Consider the following 23,294-nt stretch of genomic DNA (forward strand, 5'->3'; position numbering starts at 1 on the left):
TTTGAAAGTAGTAATAGGTCTGCCAGCATGTATCGTTATCTTGCAGACTAGTCCATTGTTTCAGTCAAGGCAAAAGGGTTACTGTCCACCAGTCCCGTATGAATGTACATCACACCAGGGGGTCTCTTGTCTTTGTTTAGATGTGAGCTCCATGTTTAATTACAGAGGACTGCAGACACATTTACATTTAAATGCAAAATGGATTGTCATCTCTCCAAACCCTGCTGTATAACCACAGAACAATACCTGTTCCTAATTAAATCAGGAATGACTCATCTGCTATCCCTTTGACTGTATGTTTACCTGTGAAAAGGTAAACACAGAAAAGGACCAATCAGGCAGGTCCTGAAATTGCTGATGAGGTCATTTTTGGGCTTAAAAGAGCGCTCTAGAGTACAGCAAATTGGCATTCAGTTCCAAGTGATAGCTGAAGTCATTTCTGGCGTTGAGATATAAATCTCTGCCCCTGACAGGAAAGGGACAATCGGTCCCTGGAGTACTGCCGTTGCCCTGAACTACCTCTCCAGGTTTTGGGGAGCTGTTTGTCCGCTGAAAGTGGAGTGACAGTGATGCAAGGCTGCTACCTTTGCTGGTAGCCTTAAAGGGGAGAGGGGGATAAGCTTGGATTGATGGACAGCAGTCCCTGAAAGTGACAAAGATACTGGTGAGGTGTTTTCATTATACCCTGTATGTTGTCTGTGCCAGACTGTAGTGTTGTTTGTTGCAAGTTATTATTTAAATATGTTTATTGTTGTTTTGTGATACCATTTTGTTAAACTTATTTGTATTATTTCGGATATTTGCCTGGGTGATTTTGAACCTTGGATAGGTACCGGGTAGGCCAGCTGGTGCGGCGCAGAAGATTACGTTAAACCCGGTTTCCTCACAGCTACCTTCAGTCCTGTTTCATTCCAACAGTAAAGCATCCTGAGACAATTCATGTGTGTGGGTTGCAACAGAGTCATGAATAAAAAAATGGTACCAAAACATCCTTCAAGAGCAACTTTTCTCAACCATCCAAGAACAGTTTGGTGACGAACAATCCCTTTACCAGCATGATGGAGCACCCTGCTATAAGGCAAAAGTGATTACTAAGTGGCTCGTGGATCAAAATATCGAAATTTTGGGTCTATGGCCAGCAAACTCCCCAGACCTTAATCCCATTGAGAACTTGAGGTCAATCCTCAAGAAGCGGGTGGACAAACAAACCCACAAATTCTGACAAACTCCAAGCATTGATTAGGCAAGACTGGGCGGCCATCAGTTAGTATGTGGCCCAGTTGATTGACAGCATGCCAGGGCGAATTGCAGAGGTCTTCAAAAAGAAAGGTCAACACTTCAAATATTTACTCCTTGCATAAACTTAATGTAATTGTCAATAAAAGCCTTTGAAACTTATGAAATGATTGTAATTTTACCTCAGCATGCCATAGCAACATCTGACAAAAAGGTCTAAAACTGCTGAAGCAGCAAACTTTGTGAAAACCAATACTTGTCATTCTCAACTTTTGGACATGACTGTAGTTTGATATTTTGTAGGTTTAACCAAAGTTTATGAGAATGCAGCGTATTCACCAGGAACAAGTGACATAACTGAGGGTGCTCTATGTTCCTTATTGCTGTCCCTATTCCCCCCCTGAATGAATAGGCCGCATTCTCGTAAATATTGGTGCAGCCCATAGGGGTAATTCAATCCCCCCCCCCCCTCCCGAAGTACCGCCGTGTTAAAGATATTGCCGTTATTACAGTAATATTAACCCGGCTTTCTGCTGCGAGCAAAAAGCTGGAGTTAAAACTACCGTAATAACGGTAATAATGCGCAGGCGCGTTACTTTTAACAGTAATGCGGCCAATTGAATTCCCCCCTTAGAATGCCAACCACTAATACCTGGCGGTTACAGGTGCACTGTAAAGTAATTCTATCCAGAAGGGATTGTCACTATTTTGACAAGTAGAGAAATATTTCTAGGATCAGGTGCTGTTATTTGTGTGACCTCTCAAAATTGACACTATTTTTATTTATTTTTTTTACAACCTGCAAGCGTGATGTTTTACACTGTCTAAAAACTGTCCCCAAAATGATTTCTATAGACCATGCATGCAACAGTGACATATTCAGGATACTGCAAACCAGTAAAGAAAACATTAAAAAAAAAAAACAGGGGGAAAGCATTAAAAATGATCTTAATTATATTTCTCTATGCATAAGACTTTTAATTATATTTGGCTTCTCAGAGCATTTTAACATTTTTGAATGATGCAATTTCTTCCATTTTAAATTTCCTTTAAATATTTAACCACTCTTTCTTTTTTTTTTATAAGCGTGTTTAAAAAAAAAAAAAGGGATTTCCAGGGCAGAGGAAAAACATTAGCTGGGTAAGAACTATCTCGACTGTCTCTGGATGTCTTTTTTTTTTTTTGTTCAACATTGCTCTCACTTGCTACAATACACCACTACCACGTCAGTAGCTTGTGCATACTTATTCTAGAAATTGGTAAAATGTTACTCTGAAATGGGTAGACTACATTGCCATAGATTGTAGACCCTCTGTAACAACGAGCCTGCAGTGCTTGAGAATAGGGGTTATATTTAGGTCCTGATTTGCACTTCTTTATTTAGTCTGTTCTTAAAACGTGATTTCGGGTGTGATTTCCTGACACTTTTTATACTTTTATTGCTGTTTTCACCTGCTCTCTCCAATTTTAGAGTGATTAAAATGTATTATATCAAATTATGATTTTACATGATCAGTAGGCCATTTTTTAAAATTATATATTAATTTTGTAGTACTGACTATTAGTGGTTCAATGTAACCTTGACAAGTATGTGATGTGGAAAATCTCAGGTACTGTACTTAATGTAATAAAAAAAAAAAAGTTTCCCTAAATAAATTAGAAAAGTCATATCTTTGTTTTGTACAAGGCCAGTTACTGCTGGTAAGAAAACGCCACTGACTTTGCATGTTACAAGTTATTAACTTGTCACACTCAATTTATCGACTTACGTTCACGTAGTGACTAGAGCTGGCAGCATACAAAGGATTTTGCTGTGCTGCCACTCCTGACCACAAGCGGATGTGGGTACAGGGTTAATGAAACCAATGTGTTTCATCCCCATAACAGTTTACTTGCTTCTTACTAATGTTACTCTTCCTTAGTAGTTCAGGGTGACATCCTCAAAATTTGGGGGCTCTCTTTAAATTGATACAGAATATTTATTGTCCGTATCCATTAACAGTAAATATAAATACAATCTGCCATAAAAATATGCTTTAGCAATTAAACTGAGCAATGTCTTTATTCAGAGGAAAATGCATGATTTTAATTGCACTGTTTAGCTTCTCAGTACTGCAAGGCTTCTAAATGCAAAGACTAATGTTCACCTTGTTACTTCTGTTTCATATTGATTTTACCATTTTTTTTTTTATGTTTTTTTTTAATTAGGCAATGTCATTGACAACCCAAGTGTAATGTTGGCGGTGCACTTGAATTCATGAATGCATTATTGTCAATAGTTTTGTGTGTTCTGTCATTAATTATAGTATATGGTGGGCAGTGATCGATAATGGAATGCAGTAGCTAAAGGTACTGTATCGGTAAGCATATTGAAAGCAATGGCTTTTACACAGGTGTTGGCTCATGTGTTAACCCAGCATGGTCAGGGTCATATATAAATATACTTATTACGGCTATCATGGCTGTAATAGATGCCTTAGTGTCTTATTGGTGACATGACGTTTCAGCATGGAACTTTGAGAGGAGGAAAAACGTAAAATACAGGTAATGGCTGGTGGGTTAGCAAATTCCAGAGTCATTATATCTGTACATTAATTGATGTGTAAGATAAAACAGGCGAGCAATTACAGATCGGTTGACTACAGATTTAAACCTGTAGTGGTCAGTTTCCACAAAAGTGGTCCAATGAGGTTGCCACAGAGCAAGATGATATAGTCTGCATATAATCCATTCATCACACCTGGCAGTGCAAATTTGTGAGTTCAGTGGTGAAAGCTCAGACATTGGGCTATGTGCAAAAGCCTATTGCCTTTCTTTCACCATAACTTTCACCATGTTATCGACAAATAGATGAGTACACTTGGGGGGGCCAACCTAAAGAGCCGAGTGCTTGTTTCATACAGTAAAAGGTTCTAGTGGTTCTATAATGTTGTGAGGAGCATGTCTTTGGAGCAAGCCTTCTAGTAGAAGGCAAGGTCAATAATAATCATTACTTAATGGTACTTGAGTGATCATCTTCAACCCATTTTGCAGTAATTATTTCCTGATGCAGAGGATTGTGTTCTAGAATGGCAATAGAACCATACACAGACCACATATGACCACACAATGTTTTGATGAGTTGATGTTATCCCTATGTCATTACCTTCAGTCACTAGATCAGAAACTTATGGGATACTCTAAAACGATGCCTGAAACTACTGCCTTGAAAAAGGCATCGGCTGAGTGACTGGGATCTGTAGTGGCACCTTTAATATTCAGTGTTATCGTTAGTCATGAAGTTCATGGTCTGGAGAGGGAGATTTGCCCCTTTTGAAAATAACCCAGAAGTCAATGGTATTGGCTTTCCATTAAATGAAATTAAAATTGTGAATTAGTCAAGTTTGGTAAAATGATTCAAAATGTGTATTTTAGAGTGAAAAAAGTTTTACTTCTGGCCTAGATATCCAAAATCATAAAATACACAAATACAATTCATACAGGTAAATACAAACCAATGTGAGAAAATATGCATTATTACACTGCCTCACAGTGCTGGGACCATGAGTTCTACACCAACAGGGCATTATGTGGGTGGAATTTGTATGTTCCCCCAGTGATTGTTTGGGATCAGGGTTCTCCAGCTTCCTCCCACAGTCCAAGACTGTTCTGGTAGTTAATATTAATATTTATTTGGGTATTAAAGAATTTAGATTGTAAGTTTCTCTGGGGCAGGGACTGAAGTGAAACGTGATTATACATCTCTCTAAAGTGTTGTGTAATATGTTAGTGGTATTTAAAAAAAGGTTATTAATTTGTATTTTTATGTATGCAATTTAAGTGCCCGATTGTGGTTGATAAACTAGGAAAGGAAGGAAGAGATGGTGGGAAACAGAGAGAGGGTTAAAAGAAAATGAAGGAGAGAGGGGACATGTAAGTAATCCTTTTCTCTGACCATACTTTTTCCATATTTTTTAAAGGTGAATGCTCAAAAATGCGCATGGTCAAGTTTCTTAAAACTGGCATGGATGATAAATTTTGTGATGCACAGAAGCCGTGTACTTCATGTACACCATGTGTAAAGATGTGAAAAGAGGTGCTTGGTCTGTAATTCACAACCCATAAGTGAGATATCCAGTTTTGTAGGGAGATGAGATAGGGGGAGTCCTGATCTGATTGTATATTTAAATTGTCAAGAGACTGAGTCAGTGGTTGAAGGGGCAATGTTGCTTTTGTAACATGGGGATGCAGAGGTATAAGGGTAGTTGCTAATGTAAATGCATTTTCTTTTCTCTGAATATATACAGCACAGGGAGAAGTGGAACAGTAGAATGGAAACACCATGAATATTTCATAATGTTCAACTGGTGGGGATTACAGCGTACACCACTGGTGGGCAATAGTTCATCCTTGGGCTTAATGCCCAAGGATGAACTACTAAGAGTAGTGACTTATTTCTGCTTTATGCCACACTGAGCTTCACCCATAGCCCAACTTATTATCGAATAAGAGCTGTGGCTGTGTGTTTAGTTTGCCGTGTCACAAAGCAAAGAATAAGACTCAATAACTTCTGCATCAGGTGACTACCTCTTCCCACAGAGAGGTTACACAGCATATCGAAGATCCGAGTAGAAGGAGGGAGTTGGCACCCTTTCAATCAATAAAGTTGGCTATCCGCTTGTCGTCTCATATTATTGGAGGGAAAATGCCACTAAACTGGGGCTCCGACAATCTCTTGGTAAGAGTCATAGTAACATAGTTGATGAGGTTGAAAAAAGACACCAGTCCATCAAGTTCAACCTATTTTGGATCTCCTGCGATCCTGCACTTATATTTGAAATTGATCCAGAGTAAGCAACCGCCAATCTGTTTCAGTTGCGAAAATCCCCCCAGACTCTCTATTGCAGTCCTATTTTTACCCTATATCCACTACTATCCTTCATTTTAATTAATGGTCGTATCCCTGGATACACCTTTCCGCTAAAAATTTGTCTATCCCTTTCTTAAACATATATATTGAATCTGCCATCACAAACTTCCCTGGCAATGAATTCCATATCTTGACTGCCCTGACTGTAAAGAACCCCTTCCTTTGCTGGTTGTGAAATTTTCTCTCCTCTACACTTAGGGGGTGACTGCGTGTCCTATGTATAGTCCTTGGGCAAAAAGTTCCCATGAATGTTCCCTGTATTGACCCTTAATGTATTTGTACATAGTAATCATATCTCCCCTTAGACGCCTCTTTTCTAAAGTAAACATGCCTAAACTGGCTAACCTTTCCTCATAACTTAATGACTCCATACCCTTTTATCAATTTTGTCACCCTTCTCTGAACCCTTTCTAGTTCCAAAATATCTTTTTTTTTTATAGAGTGGTGCCCAGAACTGTACTGCATATTCAAGATGAGGTCTTAACAATGATTTATACAGTGGCAAAATTACACTGTCTTCTCTTGCATCTATGCCCCTTTTTATGCATGCCAATACTTTGTTTGCCCTTGCAGCTGCTGCTTGACATTGAGCACTATTGCTAAGTCTACGGTCTACTAGCACTCCCAAATCCTTTTCCATTATAGATTCTCCTAAATCAATTCCATTTAATTTATAGGTTGCGTTCTTGTTTTTGATCCCTGAATGCATAAACTTACATTTATCTGTTAAACCTCATATTCCATTTGGCTGCCCAATCCTCCAGTTTATTTAAGAAGGTTGTGCAGTTATGACATTGACTTGGGATAAAGGATGTGCTAGACTCCACAAGACCTCTGAAGATGTCCTGTGATATCTGCCACCAAGATGTTGGCAGCAGATCCTGTAAGTTGCAAGGTGGGACCTCCTTGCCGTGAACTTGTTTTTCCAGCATATACCACAGATGCTTGATCAACAAGACCTGGGGGGAATTTGGAGACCAAGTCAACATCTTGTACTCTGTCATGTTCCTCGAACCATTACTGAACAACTTTTGCAATGTGGCTGGGTGCAATAGCCTGCTGAATGAGGCCACTGCCATCAGGAGATAACGTTGCCATGAAGGGGTGTACTTGGTCTGCAACAGTGTTTCTTAGTAGTTGATGCGTGTCAATGTAACATCCACATGAACTCCAGGACCCAAGGTTTTCCAGTAGAATATTGACCAGTGTAGCACGCTGCACATGTAAACTGCTGTCCACATAATGTAAAAGAAAACATGATTCATCATCCCCATACGAAGCAAACCGATGCACTGTGTTCGGACACCTTTCTATCATAGCAAGTGCAGCTTTTTCAGCAATTTGTGCTGCAGAGCCATTCTGTGGGATTGGACAAGAAAGGCTAACCTTCGCTACCCATGCGCAGCAATGAGCCTTGGGCGCCAATGACCCTGTTGTTGGTTCACTGGTTGGCCTTCCTTGGACCACTTTTGATAAGTACTAATCACTGCATACCAGGAACATCCCACAAGACCTGCTATTTTGGAGATGTTCTGACCTAGTCATATAGCCATCACAATTTGGCCCTTGCCAAAGTCACTCAGATCCTTATGCTTGCCCGTTTTTCCTACTTCCAGCACATAGGCAGCAAGTGAACAGTTCATTCTTGAAACCGAATACAATGACACCTGTCAGTGTAGGATATAACAAGATAATCAATGATATTCACTTCCACTGTCAGTGATAAACGGTAGTTGTAATTTGCCGCTGATCAGTGCAGTTCCTTTAACCCTTGCAAATATCTAGATGTATTTCCAACACTAAGTAACACCTCCTCTGCAGTGTTTATTTTATAGAAAAAAATAATCCCTGTTGGGCTTACAGTGTAGAATGTCATCTTCTATTTAGTGAACAAACTACGATTATTGTGATTCGTTGCATTGAAAACTGAACCAATGGACAGTGTGCACTCTTATTTAGTGATCAAATAAGTGATATGATCCGACACATTCTCCCTTGTGCTGATTCCACCACTAACCTCCTTTTCTTCTGATCCAGCCACATGAAATGGGTGAATTTCTCATGGTATCTTTAAGTAAGGTTTACCATGTTGGCCACAAAACCACTCTTGCCCAGACCTGGTAGTGATTGCAACTTAGGGCAGCACACATCCTGAAACTGGTCTTGTACCGGACTGGTGGAGAGAGGAAGCAAAAGTACAATTAAATAGGGTGTAAGCTAGATAGCACATGGGTGCGTAACTTCTTTCCATATGTGTGTTTGTGTTACAGTTTATCCAAAAGTAGCAACTCTGGTAAGGAACTGCCCACCTATTCCCTAAAACACCCTGTTATTGCTAGTCGTAGCTGGTTGCTTGGTGTAACATGATGTGTTACAGTGTTACATCTTTCTACACAGACATTTGGTCGTAGTAGTGATTCTAAAATGTGTTCCCAATCACACACATGTTTACTGTGTGGAGAGTCTTCGATGCTGAATTGTATTGAAGAGCCTCTCGTGTGATGGAGAAGCAGCATTTCCTAGTAACTATTGTGAATGGTATGAGGAATTGGACAACACACGCAAAGTACACTGCCAACTTTTTTGGGTGTAAGTGTTGACTGTGCACCACCATGGTACCCCCAGTTGCAGGAGAATATTAGCTGCCAACACCAGGCTTCTTCATGCCTCACTATTGCTTTGGTGGGTATTGTGTAGCTGCTGCAGCACCTCTTTGCTTGACTCTTTATCCTCCTGACCGCTTTATTTAAATCGGCACTGCAGGGTAGCAGGCACACTTGACTCAAAATGTTTGGTTCAACATAAGACATCTGGTGGACTGATTAGAGTGTTAGCTCTTATCTGTAGGTCACAGGATTTCAACAGATATAGGCATCTTGCAGGAATACAGCAGGATCTTTGTCTGTTGTAATATTGCGTTCAATAGCGTTTACATGAGCTGTTATACACAACAATTTAAAGGTAGTGGATGCACACAGACACTAAAAAAAAAAAGCAAATGTTACCTTAAAGTTCGAAAAGCTGTTTCCACCTCTGGCATAAAGTTAAATAAGTACTAATACTTGGTCATTCCTATTGGTTGATGTGAGCAGGGTGACTAGTCTGGGGGAGTGGGTAGACTGTACTGAGCCAACCAGTCAGGACTAGATTCATATGGGCCAATGGACAAGGACTTCCCTTGGGCAATCATGAGGACAGACTTCTCATCTTTTAAACAGGAGTGCTTTCAACACAGCGATAGTGCAAATTATTGTAGCTGTCAACACAGGGAAAACAATGAGATGTCCAAAATGAGGATTTAAATTGGAATGATAGCACTACCAACAGCGTAAATTAATGGTTTGAGGCATTTGTCAAATTGATGCATGAAGATTAAGGTGACAACACCAACATCTATATGAATCAATGTACATACACGCAACGTGTTTAAAATGGGACTCTCTTAAGGCCTGCGAAACATCCTTTTATGCTGATAGTACATTATTTTTGGACTGGAATGCACCTGCACATATTTTCTGACAAGCATGTCGGTTACAACATTGCCTGCAACATTCACAAGCGTCCAACACTGGTGAAAATCTCTGTGTGGGAGGGGGAGAGTATTACTTTCCCACTCCATTACAGGAGCTGAAGGTTCTCCCGAATCTTTGGTTGTGTCCATTTGGGATCTAATGCAAGTCACAAAGCTGAGACTGCAATTGTTTGAAATGCTGTCACATGACTTGCCCTGCGTTTGTACAGAAGTTTAGAAACATGTCGTTCACGGTCTGCCCCCTTGGAGAAGCATCTAACATGGCCACCTGCAGCAGCATGTCAGAGAGCATAGTAGACTTATTTAGATAAATATAACTACTCCACCACTCCAGTTATTTCATGTATAGTATTCCGCTAAGTAATATATGTATGTATGTATGTGTGTGTGTATATAAAATATAATCTCACATATATGCAATTGTTTATTTTTGAGTAGGTTATGATACAATTTGTAAGGTTTGTTCTGCAAGCCCCCCCCCCCCCTTCCTGTACTAGTATCACATCTTGGCTGGCTTCTCTTGGTGATAGAACTGGTTGCCACGGAGCTGAAATTCTGACTGGATAGTTCCTTCTTCCAATACGATTAAAGATCTTCCTAGTATCATCACTTTAACCTTGCAGTGTTGCATTGCACGGCTGTTATTTCTTCGTTGCACATTGTTTTGAAAAAATTAAACATTAAATACATAAACTGAATAAGGCATTTGATTTTTAAATGGATCTTATGCTATTTACTATTTAATCTTCCATTGCAGTACATGCACTTGTTTTTTCACTAGACAGTCTTACATAAAGAAGTGTGTTTCTGTGCTTGGATTATATGGCATTCAGCAAAACGAGAAATGTTCTAGCATCAAATATTCCCTGCTGAGCATTAATTTGATTGCATGCGATTTCCTGCAGGTTACCATCTTATTTAAGTGTTATTTAATGAGCCTAAATTTTGAAATACTCTCTTTAACAGGCTTATTACATGTTTTTCAGAGAAATAATAATTCTAGAAAGATTTCAACACCATCATTTGGTCATTTACAAATTAAATGTTGTTTTTAATGCAGCATGATATCTACCTCTATTGCTCAGTATGGAACTTATATTTTTAAAATACCCATATTATACACACAAGAACAGTCTGTGTCTTTAATGTCCTTAAACTTTTCAGGTTGTGCCAAGTCCTGGATCAATGCCCTGGCTCTGACACTGTCTCTTCACACGCTGCTAGATATGCCTGTCTTGGAGTGTGTCATTATTCCATTTAATTTTTTTATTTCCTCTTTACTTTTTCTGTTGCCTAAATGTTTTTTTATTCCCTTTGTGATGCCTAAATAGATTATACTTTTACAAATGTGTGTGTCCATGTTTTACTAGGGAAAATGAATATAAAATGAGCCTAGCATTTTGGCCACTTTTATAGCCTAGTTCCTCAGGGTGTTTCTCTATTATTTTTTTATATATATTTTGATTTGGTTATTCATGTAGCAGTTTCCCTATATGTGTAGTGTATGATCAGATTTCTTTCAATCAATTTATATACGTTCTATATAAGTATAGTTATTACTACACTGCTAGTCTTCCATACCTTTCACCTATGCCTCTTGTTTTCCCTCCTCACCTGGCAGGGCATAGTACAACAGAGAGCCCAATGAAGAGTTCACCATCTCATTTTGCATAACCATTGTAGAATAGGCTTAATTTGAGTCCATGTTGCTGGTGATCTGCAAAGTTGATTTTCACCCTTAGACATTGCTGTAAAGAGATCTATGTTTTGCACATGGTTTGTGTGTAAAGTACAATGGTAATCTTGAGCTCTGACTGGCAGAAACAAATCTGTGGGTTAAATGGTTAATAGAAGTAAAGTTTGAAACTACAACTGGAGACAGAAAGGTTAAATGGGCTAAATGTTCAAAAATCTGCTGTATATATGTGAGTTTTTAAGTTGACGGGCTGTTTTTCTGACCATTGGGTAAAGCTATTTGCATTACTGCTGCACACCTTGTTTTTTAGGCTGTTGTAATACACAGCAGAATGCTGAAGGTGATAATGTCCCTATTTCCTTTCCCTGATTTCCTTTAATACACAACGGACAAATGAACTAAACTTGTATGGGTTGAAATGAAATGATCCTCATGAACAGAAGTGCAGAAAATGGTCGTTTTATATTAATAGATTAAACACAAAAACATTAAACGTTCCTCCTCCTGATGTCTCATTGTTGTACCAGCATGTCTGTTATGATGAATGCTGGCTGATGGGAGACCTGCAGTGTGTATTTGAGTGGGTTTATCTTATCTCTGTGTAATCTGATGTTTTCACCCATTTGTTGGAACACTGTCCTCTTACCTGCGTTTAACCCTTATTTCTTCCCTGTGTGTTTTTGCTCTTGCACGCTCTTGTCAAAGACGATCATGTCTTCCTCCTCCTCAACGCCTCCCACGCTGTCCTGGGGGACGGAGGCTGATTCATTCATACAGATAAAACGACCTGCCTTTTAGAAAAACCTTAATGAAAGAAACTAGAACAGGGCTGTCAGATGCAGTGGAAAATGACCAGATTAATGGTTTTTGTGGTGTGTTGAGAACCTTTGTGATTCCCAGCTTCTGTTAATGTGCATGACTGGTAATGGCAATATATAAGTGAGTGTCATTTCCATGGTTAATTTAGGGAAAGCTTATTGGGAAAAGTAACATGTATAAACTGTTATGATGTACAGCATGGCTACCATAATAGCTGCCCATGTGTTTTTGAGCTTAGCTACAAGTAATATAATTGGATCAGAAATTATTGTGTAAATTGCATGTCAGATGCTGTGGATCTGGCATAGTGATCATCTTATTGAGGGAAGGAATGTTTTACATGAAAGAAAGTGATAGCAGGAATCATCATTATTGATGTCACTACATCAGTCTTGTGATACATTATTCAGCAAATCATTTACATGTTGGGAAGCAATAAAAGTCTAAAGGGAATATAACAGCATTGTCACAAATATTTAAATGTTTCATTTTCTCCAATGTGAGAGTAGATTTTGCATACGTAAGAGATAGAGAGATAGATATATAATTTTTATATATTCTAGTCATTTAAAATGGTTATGTTGCATTCTCAGTTTGGCCTACAAACATATTTTATTTTGGTGAATGGTTTGAGTAAGGGCGATGGGATCCTACGAGGCTTTGGGAAAGTAATTTCATGTCTTTTGGAAGAATAAGCAGTGCTCCAACAGCATAATAGTACTTTCCCAATGTGCTCAGCAAAATATGTCTCATACACAATATGTCTCATTTATGAAAACCAGTGCAAATAAAAAGGGTGTTGCCCCTAGCAGCCAAACAGTTTGGGTTTTTTTTTCTTTGTAAAATAGTAGAAATGTATGCAAACTTCAGGGGCAACATCAACATTTCATGTGTGCTAATTTTCATAGATGTTGTTCATTATTGTATACAGTAGCATTAATGAGATGCTGGGAGGCCACAAAAAGGCATTATATGTAAAAAATATACATTTCAGAGATTTTGTTTGTTGTGCTGTATTTCTATTCAGAATAATTGTTAATGACCTGGATACTGTTGGAAGTCCTTCAGCAAAGGTTGTGGTGTAGAAGCTGGAGGGCTACTTCCACAGATTGTTTTTTGGACAACCATGTTTTTAGTATTTGGCAAGTACACAAGTAGTGCATTGTTCACCAATAGTAGTAATAGTAATTAGTTCACTAATCTTTTATTTAAAAGAGCTATGTCTGTATAAAAACCACAGGAATATACAATACAGATACCTGGCTGGAACACACTAGCTCTCACCCCAAGAAGAATGGTTAAACTGCAAAAAAGTTAGACATAATTCACCTGTCCACATCTGATAGAGACAGTTCAGTCATAGTAATTGTGGTCTTTATTAGGGTTTGCTTTCGGGTAGCTGATGGGCAAAGTGAGGCCATTTTTAGAAGCACATCCAAATTTGAGTTTGTTAATGTTGTGCTGTGTTTGTAGCTATTTTATGCAATATTTTTTCCTTGATTTGTGTTTGTCTAATTACAGGTTATTACGGTTTGCTCTGTACTATGCTAAAGATGTCCCATGGCCACACAACCCAGGAAACTCTGGAGATCATGAAGGAGTCAGAAAAGCGTTTAGTTGAGGAATCTCTGCATAGAAGCAAGGCCATATCAAGGTCACCAAGTAAAGAGGAACAGGAATCGGATGAGCTAAATTCACGTCAAGAGCCCCAGGTTACTGTGATTTTATTTTATTTATTTATTTATTTTTTTACACTTTTTGATTTTTTTTTTTTTAAATGCATTTCTCTAGTTATTTGTAACGGCTACTGTGACATAACAGGATTGGTAACAGTATTATGGGAAAAGAGAGTAAAGTTCTCTCGGTTTGTGTATTAACTATGCTGTAATTGTGTCAAGCATCAACCTTTTGTTCTAATCTATAGGCTGTAACATTCAACATTGTTGTTCAATATTTGTCTTCAGAGGTTTCAAAATTTTGAGTATTAAGCAAGTAAAGCCAGTATTTGACATTTTATATACACTTTTAAATCTCCACTACCACCTAGAAGTACTCTGCTCCTCTCCCTTCCCAGAGGCCCCAGGCTCTGTTGTTTGTCAGCAGCCCTGAATGGAATCTGGAGCTGTGTGATGCTGTATCCTTTTTAAAGTGGTAAACAAAAATGTCTACTCTAAGTGAGAATGCACAAAATTATCAGAAAATGAAGAAAAACAACAAAACTAAAATAGCAGTTTTCTTAACTTAAAATATTTTCAAATCAGTCTGTATATCTACAGAAACATTTTAACAATTGATATAGAGTAAAATATTAAAAAAATCCATAAACACTAATTTACTTCATTGTAAAGCTGTCAAATTCCATTCACTTAGTTACCATACCACTACGTCTAAATTTCCATTTTGACCAATGGTGATGATTACAAACAATCTTCATTTATTAAAAACACATTTGATCATATGCTGCGGTATATGCTTCTTGTTGAAACTATCTGCTATATAAAGCATGTTAATCCTCATTAAACGGCTTCACATGAGTGACAGGAAATAATATCACAGACATGGTGTATTATTTTCTAGTAACTCAAATTACAAGTATTCTTTATAAATAGACAATCTTATACGTTAACCAACAAACTTGATCACAAATCTAGAATAGATAAATACATTTGGAAGCCAGTGATTATTATAATTTTAGAATTCATTATTTTCAGCTGATGTAACAACATAAATTCACATCATTTACATTCATCTAAAAGATTGCATTTTCCTCCTGGGCCTTTATTGTGCTTGTGACTGTATCACTTGTAAATAACTTCTGGTATAAATTTATTTAAAGGAAATAACGCAGGGCGCTTATTTATAGAATTGCACGTGCACTTATTTTTTATATTGTGTATATTTTGGTAAGGGAAATCTTTCATTTCTGAGACCAGGGGGAGAAAATTCTTTTTTTCTGTTTTTAACCTTTCTAGAGGAAATACCTTATTTATTATGTGTATATATCTGATACAATAAGCCTTTGTTTTGAAAGCCTTTTGTATATCTTGTGTAAGGAAATGTCTTGTTTGGGGTTTACAACTTTTCCTGGGGAATTCTTTTCTTTGGAGGAAATGTGTATTCTTCAACTGTTGGAAGAAAGGACTCATGTTAATCTCATGCTAATTAGACTTTTTGATGTGTGAGGGTCATAGGCAGATGTAATTAGACTTGCTGTTCACTGTAAGATGCAGGATATCACAGCAAGGTTTTAAGATATCACATATAAGCGTCAATATTGTTAGCTTTGCAATGCATGTAAATCCATGTTTGTGTAAACACATTGCATCCTGATTCTAAAAATAGCCTGTGTCCAAATCAGTATAAAAAGCACTGTCTTGTACACTGACATGTATCATTCTGATGTTCCATCTGACCTGACCACTGGAACTGTCCTTGTCAGGGCACCTGAGCGAAATAAAACATCATTCTTTGCTTCAAGACCCTGTTTGACAACTTCTTCAATATTAGAAAATCTACACACTGCGCTCAATAACAGGCTGGACAGTGAGGTGCAGCAGTAGTGGGACCAAGTTATCCCTCCTTGAGCAGACAAACCAACAAATTGTCCCAATTGGGACAATTTATTTTTTAACTTCAATATTGCTGTAATCTTGTGACCCACAGATTAGACCCTTAATCTAATCCTTTCTCCGGCTGTTTTGGAGGTTGGACCCAGCTCTCCAGTACCACCGTTTTGCCGCTACCCAGCAGCTGGCCAGTGTGATAGGCCAGGGGGATCCATCCATAGCATCCTGATCCATAGTAACCGGTCAGGGGTACCAGCACGGGAGTACACTAGCAGCGACAGTTACCCAGAAGGAACGTAGTTCTGGGCGCCATAAAGAAGCCCCGTGGTGGCAGTAGGCTCCTCCTACTGCAGCAGGAGGGGCGTATTCGGAATAACGAACAGGGACAGTGGCAAAGTAAGCCCAACCGGTTCCCAGCAACAACAGACAGGTGGCATATATAAATAGTATTAATTTCTCGTATTTATCAACCACCTTCTTGATCGTCTGATTGGATCTTTCCTGTAAATGGTACATCACTCGTACACTAATAGGTAACCTTGGATACCAGTAATAGATGATAGTCTTGTCTATAATGTCATGGGTGGTTTTTCAGTGGTCACATAATCAGAGTGCGCTATATTTGATAAGTACGGCACATCTCACGGATGTTAGTGGGTAACCTAGCATATCGATACAAGCCAGATGCTATTGGCTTTTCTTTAGTCCGAGAAACACTGCTACATTTCCGAAAATATTACATTAATTTAGCCCTTATATAGAAAGTACACTTATATCCAAAGTTTCCTCGGTCGCAATAATATAGAAAACCTGAGTCTTGCCTATATTAGTTCCCAATTGTACCAGGCCCAAAAAGGTAGATTCATAGAGATGTGGACATATAGGTAGGTGTATTATGTAATATTGATGGAATTGTGGGGACATTGCATATCTCCACAGTACATAATATATGTTTAATTTACCCAATCTAGATTTATTTTTATTCCAATTACTATTTTTATATTTACTCCACCCAAAACCTCCTTTTCACCATCAAAAATATAAAATTATATAATTTTAAATATGTTTTCACTTTGTCCATCAAGACAAAGGGTAATTTTGTTTGGTAAATCCAATATGCCTCTTGCGTGCATAACCTCCTAAATCAATTCCCCCTCTCAATGTTTGTTTAATATGTTCAATTCCTATCATAGAAAGGGAACTGGGGCCACTATTGTGGAAGTGTTTAGGTAGACTATGCGTTTGAAGTTTAAGAATATTTCTGCTATGTTCTGTAAATTTTCTTTTTAACCATACATTTTTATTAAGAGATTTATCATTACGTTGTTAATCTATTGATTATAGATCAACGTTTTAATTAACAAAAATGCAAAATTCTAAACCTTCTTTTTAATGAACTTTTGGTCCTTCCATTATATTGCATGTTAGACCCACAAATTAACATGTAGAGTACATAACTAATTCTGCAATTTATAAAACTTTTAAGTGGGAAGCTTTTCTTGTTCGAATTACACGTAATTTATTTAGCTCCGATCCTAATAAATTTACACGTAATAAATAAAGGTTTCCCACATTTTTTATAAAAATATGTGGTCTTTTGGGAAACCATCACTTCATTTTGACTGTCTTAGTCTCAAGGGATCATATTTCTTAGTGCAAAAAAAGATTTGGTGCTATCATATTTTTTTATATCTTCACTTTTCTTAAAATCGCCAAAGTTGCTTTCTGTATTCTTTTTGTAAGACAAATTTGCTTTAGAATGCAGTATCTTTTTTTCCTATTATCTTTTGTACCATATAAATGTATTTAGAACTAAAAATTGTATCTGAGTTAAGACATTTGTTAAAATGTAAATCTTTCTTTTGCTTTTTAATTTTGGTCCTAAGGAGATCCATTATTTTAACTTCATTTAAAGTTTTCTCTAGCAAATCAACTGTATATCCTCTTTATAAGAATGTTCATCATAAATTCTGCCTGTGCAATAAATCTTCTGAAGAACAGTTCTGTTTGTCTTATCAGTTGTCTCTTATGGATAATCATTTTACATTATTTCAAACGGACACCCATGTCAGTCTTATAATTATTAGTATCTACAGTTTAACTATATGCAGAAGTCACAGTGGAAGAGCCCTGGAATTACATGGCCAGATCCAGAAAGTAAATTAAAATCATTGGAATTTAAGTGAGAGACAAATTGCTGTGCATCCCAAATAATAAATTGATTTAACGCCCATAGACAAACCGGGTTTGCCACCCAGTCTCCTCCCCTTACATGGTGTGGCTTGAACTCCTACCATGTAGAGGTTGGCATAATTGGGGGCAAACTTGGTTCTCATGGCTGTCCCCATTAGCTGAAAGAAAAAAAGTGCTGTCAATTAAAAAGTAATTATGTGTAGGAATGGAAAAATGGAATCTATGATTTAATTTACATGGTCTCTCTGAGATCCCACCTTTTTGGATCGAATATGATTGCCAGTAGCTCTTTAACACTAAATATGGGGAATTTTGGTGTAAAGAATCTGTACATATAGCATTAAGCAAAAAACACATATTTCCAAATTGTTACTGACCGCATTTAATAGATGAGTAGAATTGCATGGTATGACCTTGGAGACCACGTACAGTTTTATAAAAGGAAAGGTTAAATGTGGGAGAACAAATACCCAAGATGAGAGGTCATCCTGTACACGAATTAAGTGATTTGTGAATCTTTGGTATAATAAAAAATTGGTGTGTCTGAAAAAGAATCAAACAAATACTTCTACTCCCCTGCCTGGGCTTCATCTAACAAACTCCTCAATTGTGTCGGATAGTGGGGTTATAGGGAATTATCATATAGAAATATATATTCTCTCATTGTCGCATATGTTTTTTTGTTATTGTCCTCTATGTCTAGCACAGCCAGCATGTCTTCTACCCTTATCAGCTGCTTTAATGATGATGGACTTATCAGATTTTAATTATATTAAAGCTTCTCTCTCTGCATTTGTGAGGTTTGTACAATGTTTTCCATATTTAGAACATAGTTTTTAGAAGGACATTTGAGGACATTTAATAACTGTCTACAGGCCCATTTTTGACATGTGTAGGGATGCATTCTGACTTGCATTGAACAATACATATTTTCTCACTAATTGGACCTAATTCTCTTGATATCAAATGTCTATTAACTACATGGTCACTCCTCCAATAATTCAAATATCGTCGCTATCCTCTAGCAATATTCTGAGTGAGGTCTCATTTGAGTTCTTCATACTTTTCATAGCAAGACATTTTTTTCCAACATAATGATTGTGAGTGTAAAACAAAAAAGTAGCTCAACAAAAAGATCAAACAAATTAGGTTCTGCAGATGGAGCATATTTTAAGTCTTTTATTTAGCAAAAATATTTAAGCAGGTGTCTGTTGTTTTCTTGATGGGTTATAGGTATCTGAGACTTTAACTTCAGATGCACCCTTCTTTCTTGGCCTTCTTTTCTCTTCTTTTCCCCCTTAGAGTGGGTGTTTTGGTGTCCCTAATGCCTGGAATTGATTGGATTGTACATATTTGATCAATTCTTGCATAAGTCGTTCCTCTAGTGTTCTTTGTTTGAAGGGCCTAGTGCCATACTTTAACCCCTCTTGTTCTAAATCCCCATTCTCTCCCCCTGTCTTATTAAGAATAATTATATCTCTATGACCCTTTAATATAATTGGTTCTGTAGCTAAATCACAATTTGTCTAGATCATATTCCTTAAATTGATTTCCGGACTAATTATCTTTTCTTTTTTGTTTTTCCCCTGGACATGTGTGTGAGAGGGGGGGGGGGGGTGGCGGTTGTTTTTGTTTTTAGCTTTATAAAACTTTTACTTTAGCTCTACTTTATCATTGCTAAATAATCGTATTGAAATTTATTTGATAATGGTTCTCTCAAAATCAATATCATCATATTTCACAAATCATTGGTATTGTATTTCTAAAAAGAGTTTGGAAAGAAACTTGTAATGGAACAACCAGCTTTAAGATTTTGTCTAGGTAGTTTCAAAGCTCTATCACAAGATTCAGAATCAGAGATTGGTAACTGCACAACTGGTTTAGAATTCTTTCTTTTTCAGATATTAAACAATAACCACATTAAAAAAATATTTTGTTGTAATTAAGCTGTATTTTAGTTTTCCCCATAGTTGTCCATGAAGTACGGCCTTAACAATACATTTTAGAAGCCTTTGAAGCACAGGTTTCTGAACTTTGGCAGGAAATAATTTAGTCACTAGAGATTGATATTTCAATGCCAGATGGTTGTACTTTTAGGGCGCATTCACACCTATTCATTGTTGAATTGCTTTTAAGTCCCTAACTAATGCCTGAAAACCACATAACATAGGATGAATTGTTTCGTCTGGGCTCTTTGCTACTATTATTTTCTAAAATGTTGGTGCCACATTTAGAATTCTAGTATGATGCGTGACTAATTTCACATACATTAACGCACTTTGTGAGCATAAAAAGTTGTTTTGGTAGCATATCCAAAATGAAAATGCATCACTAAAGACATCAAAATAATGCATTAGTTTTCATGCATTTTACCCGTTTTCCAAGAGTATGTGTGTGTGAACAAACCCTCAAAACTGATACGAATTTCACCTTTACGCTTCCTTTTCATCTGTTTTTCCTTGAAGCCAGACAAAATATTTCTATTCCTTGTCTGTCTCATGCTTCATCCCTTTACTACTACCACAGCCTCCCCCATGCCTTGCATAATAATGTAAGTTCTCCACTAAAAATATTTTACTTCATTCTTGTCATTCAATCCACATAAAAAAATCAGACCTCTTGGATATTTATAAAGAGCTCAGACAAATACTCATGCAGTAGGCAACGCTTTTGTTTAACCTGTGACTTTGATGGGAGTAGTTTCACACACACACAACCACCAGCTTGTTTTATTTGGCATTGATGATCATGGAGTCAGTGGACAACTACAGTTGACAGTTGTAAAAATGGGGCACTTTGCTGTTCGTGGCCCCCTTTCCTTTGCCCCATAGAGTAAAATATCATGTGGCCACCTGTATATCATCACTATTGGTTAACTGCACTTTTCCACAGTGAGGGGCCAGAGGTTTCTCAATGGCTTCAAATAGTTAAACAAGCACAATGTATAGTAAATTAAATTGACCAAACACTGGTTACTTGCTAATAGCTAGCATTCTGATCACATGCATAGATCTAATCTTGCTTATATTTATCTTGATCGGTTAAATTTATTTTTTTTTCTCTCTCCCCCGTCTGACTTATTGCAATGGTGTAGAGGCGGAATCCAAGCCACGGACATGCTAGGAAGAGAGCCAAGGTACGCTTGACTATAACTCATACCACCCACTTCTCAAAAGCAGTCACCAGCTACTTGTGCTCTCTATCCTCTTTTCATCTGGTACCTTTTTTGTTTTCCAATTTATAATCTGACATGCTCTTAAAGGGACTTACTTTCCGACTACAAACCTCTATGAATTTGATGTTGAATTGTTGCAGTTAACTATTTTTTTTTATTTTTTTTTCTTTATAGAATACAGTTTTCATGAACATTTCCAAATTAACAATTTCCCAAACATAAACTGCCACATTATATGTATATCATATAGTACAAAAGTGAAATGGCAAAAACAGAGAGAGCATACAGTCTACATTCATCATGCAATAAAATAGATAATCCTTAAATAAAATTGTGTGCTATAAATAAGCACCTTCCACCATCTTTATTTTGTATGTTAAAATATTCTGCTCCCCATGGATTAAACACATCTCAGTTATTCACTTAGATCATCTCTTATTAAATATTTGATTCTTGGTTATTAATTCTGAATTGTAATTAGAAAATGTGGATACAATATTTTTTATTATAAATAGACCCTTAGTGATATTTAAAGAATAATTTACCAATATTCAAACATAAACCCCAGCAAATGTAATGCTATAATGAAATACTTTTAAGACGTTTGTAACAGTGAGCTTTGTATAAACACAAAAATCGCAAATAATCTTCTGATTAGGGTCAAAAACAAGTATTTTTTAAATTGTATAGATATGTTTTTATTTGGGTATTTCATATAAATATATCCTTGTTCTTTAGTCAAACTCTAAGTTAAAGCTGGTAAGAAGTTTAGCTGTGTGTGAAGAGTCATCTGGACCATTTGTGGATGGCTCCTTGGAACCTCAGGTAATACACCAATGCAGTCTATCTTTCATACAAAAATACATTTGTTTCAAATATATGTTCGTGTCACACTGAAGATGTACACAATGGCAACAAGAAGTGCTCAGAATAATTCACTACAGCGCAAATTAGACTCGGTAAAATGCAAATATAAATAGTCTCATTTGGTACAATGAGCTTTTATTGTCGCATCCATTTATATCTCCTAACGTGAGTTAAAAATGCATGTTAAATGCACAATGCCACTGGGTAGCCTAAGGTAGTTTATAGGCTGAACAACTTTGGAAGGCAATTACTTGTATTGAGTATCTCATGTTTTTAAGTACAGTTTATTGAATGTGGTTAATTTTGGTATTGAGCAAATGTGATATACATTTTATTAAAATAACATAAATGATTTATTTTATTCATAGATCTCAATGTGTATGTAGCGAAGCTGTGCTTTGGTTTTATTATTTTTTTTATATTCTATTGCGCCATTTTTGCCAACGTCAGTAAGTAATACATATGGAAGGTCACAGGACAGCTGTTGAGAATATTCAGTTTGAACTATTGTATAGTACATTTGTCCTTCAAAGTAAAGCAGGCTTTGTAAATGTTTGACGGTATAAGGTTTTGTCATTCAAAAATGTATTTAGCTTTCTGCATTGTGCCGTATAAAGTAGATATTATTGCTGAGTTACTCTATTGGTGAGTGAAGATCTCTCATTGTAATAGAAATAATGAAGTTTTGTGTCACTCTTACAGAAATATAGTTAAACAAGTTAACCCGTGCATGATACTCATGCATTCTAGTCAAATCAAGCTACTTAAGGTGTTAAAAAGGTTCTTGTCATGCATTTGGGCCATAGCCCAGGCCTCAACCACCAACCACTCCCCACTGTCACCCCCGGCAACAGTTTTTTTTTAAATCTTTATAAACACTTTAAACAATTAACAAATTAAATTAACAAATTAAAAACATCTTAGTATACCAAATTTTTCAGCCCTTTCTGAATTTTTTTCCCCACACACACTAAGAATTTAGTAGGTCAGTATATAACTCCGCCCAGCAGGTGGCGCTGCAGCTTGGTTTTATTTTTTTACACACACACACACACACACACACACACACAGACAGACTAACACACGGCACTACACATTTATATATTAGATATATAGCTGATTAAGAGGAAAGAAGTGTATTGCGTAGCTTGTAACAGTTGTCACACCACTGCCTACTTCCACAGATCCACTCAATGTGATTTTAGTTTCAGACTAAGCACTTATGTAGATAAAGCTGTCTGTGTAAACCTGTACTGGTGCACCTGGTCTGCACAGAAACCATTCTACTCGCTGCAGTGTTT

General features: G+C 37.1%; 1 protein-coding gene across 16 annotated transcripts in view; it reads left to right on the top strand.

Annotated features, from left to right (window-relative positions):
- R3HDM2 (R3H domain containing 2) overlaps nt 1–23,294 on the top strand; it is a 95,756-nt gene that overhangs the window by 44,248 nt on the left and 28,214 nt on the right. For 15 of the 16 annotated variants that reach the window (XM_075199402.1, XM_075199386.1, XM_075199388.1 and 12 more), the window contains exons 2-4: nt 13,714–13,904; nt 21,046–21,087; nt 21,865–21,951. In XM_075199402.1, coding sequence (XP_075055503.1) covers nt 13,737–13,904; nt 21,046–21,087; nt 21,865–21,951 — 297 coding nt within the window. In that variant the 5' untranslated portion in view covers nt 13,714–13,736. The remainder of the gene's footprint in view (nt 1–13,713; nt 13,905–21,045; nt 21,088–21,864; nt 21,952–23,294) is intronic. The other variant, XM_075199399.1, reaches the window with a different exon arrangement.

This window comes from Mixophyes fleayi, chromosome 2 (assembly GCF_038048845.1).
Source record: "Mixophyes fleayi isolate aMixFle1 chromosome 2, aMixFle1.hap1, whole genome shotgun sequence".
NCBI lineage: Eukaryota > Metazoa > Chordata > Amphibia > Anura > Limnodynastidae > Mixophyes > Mixophyes fleayi.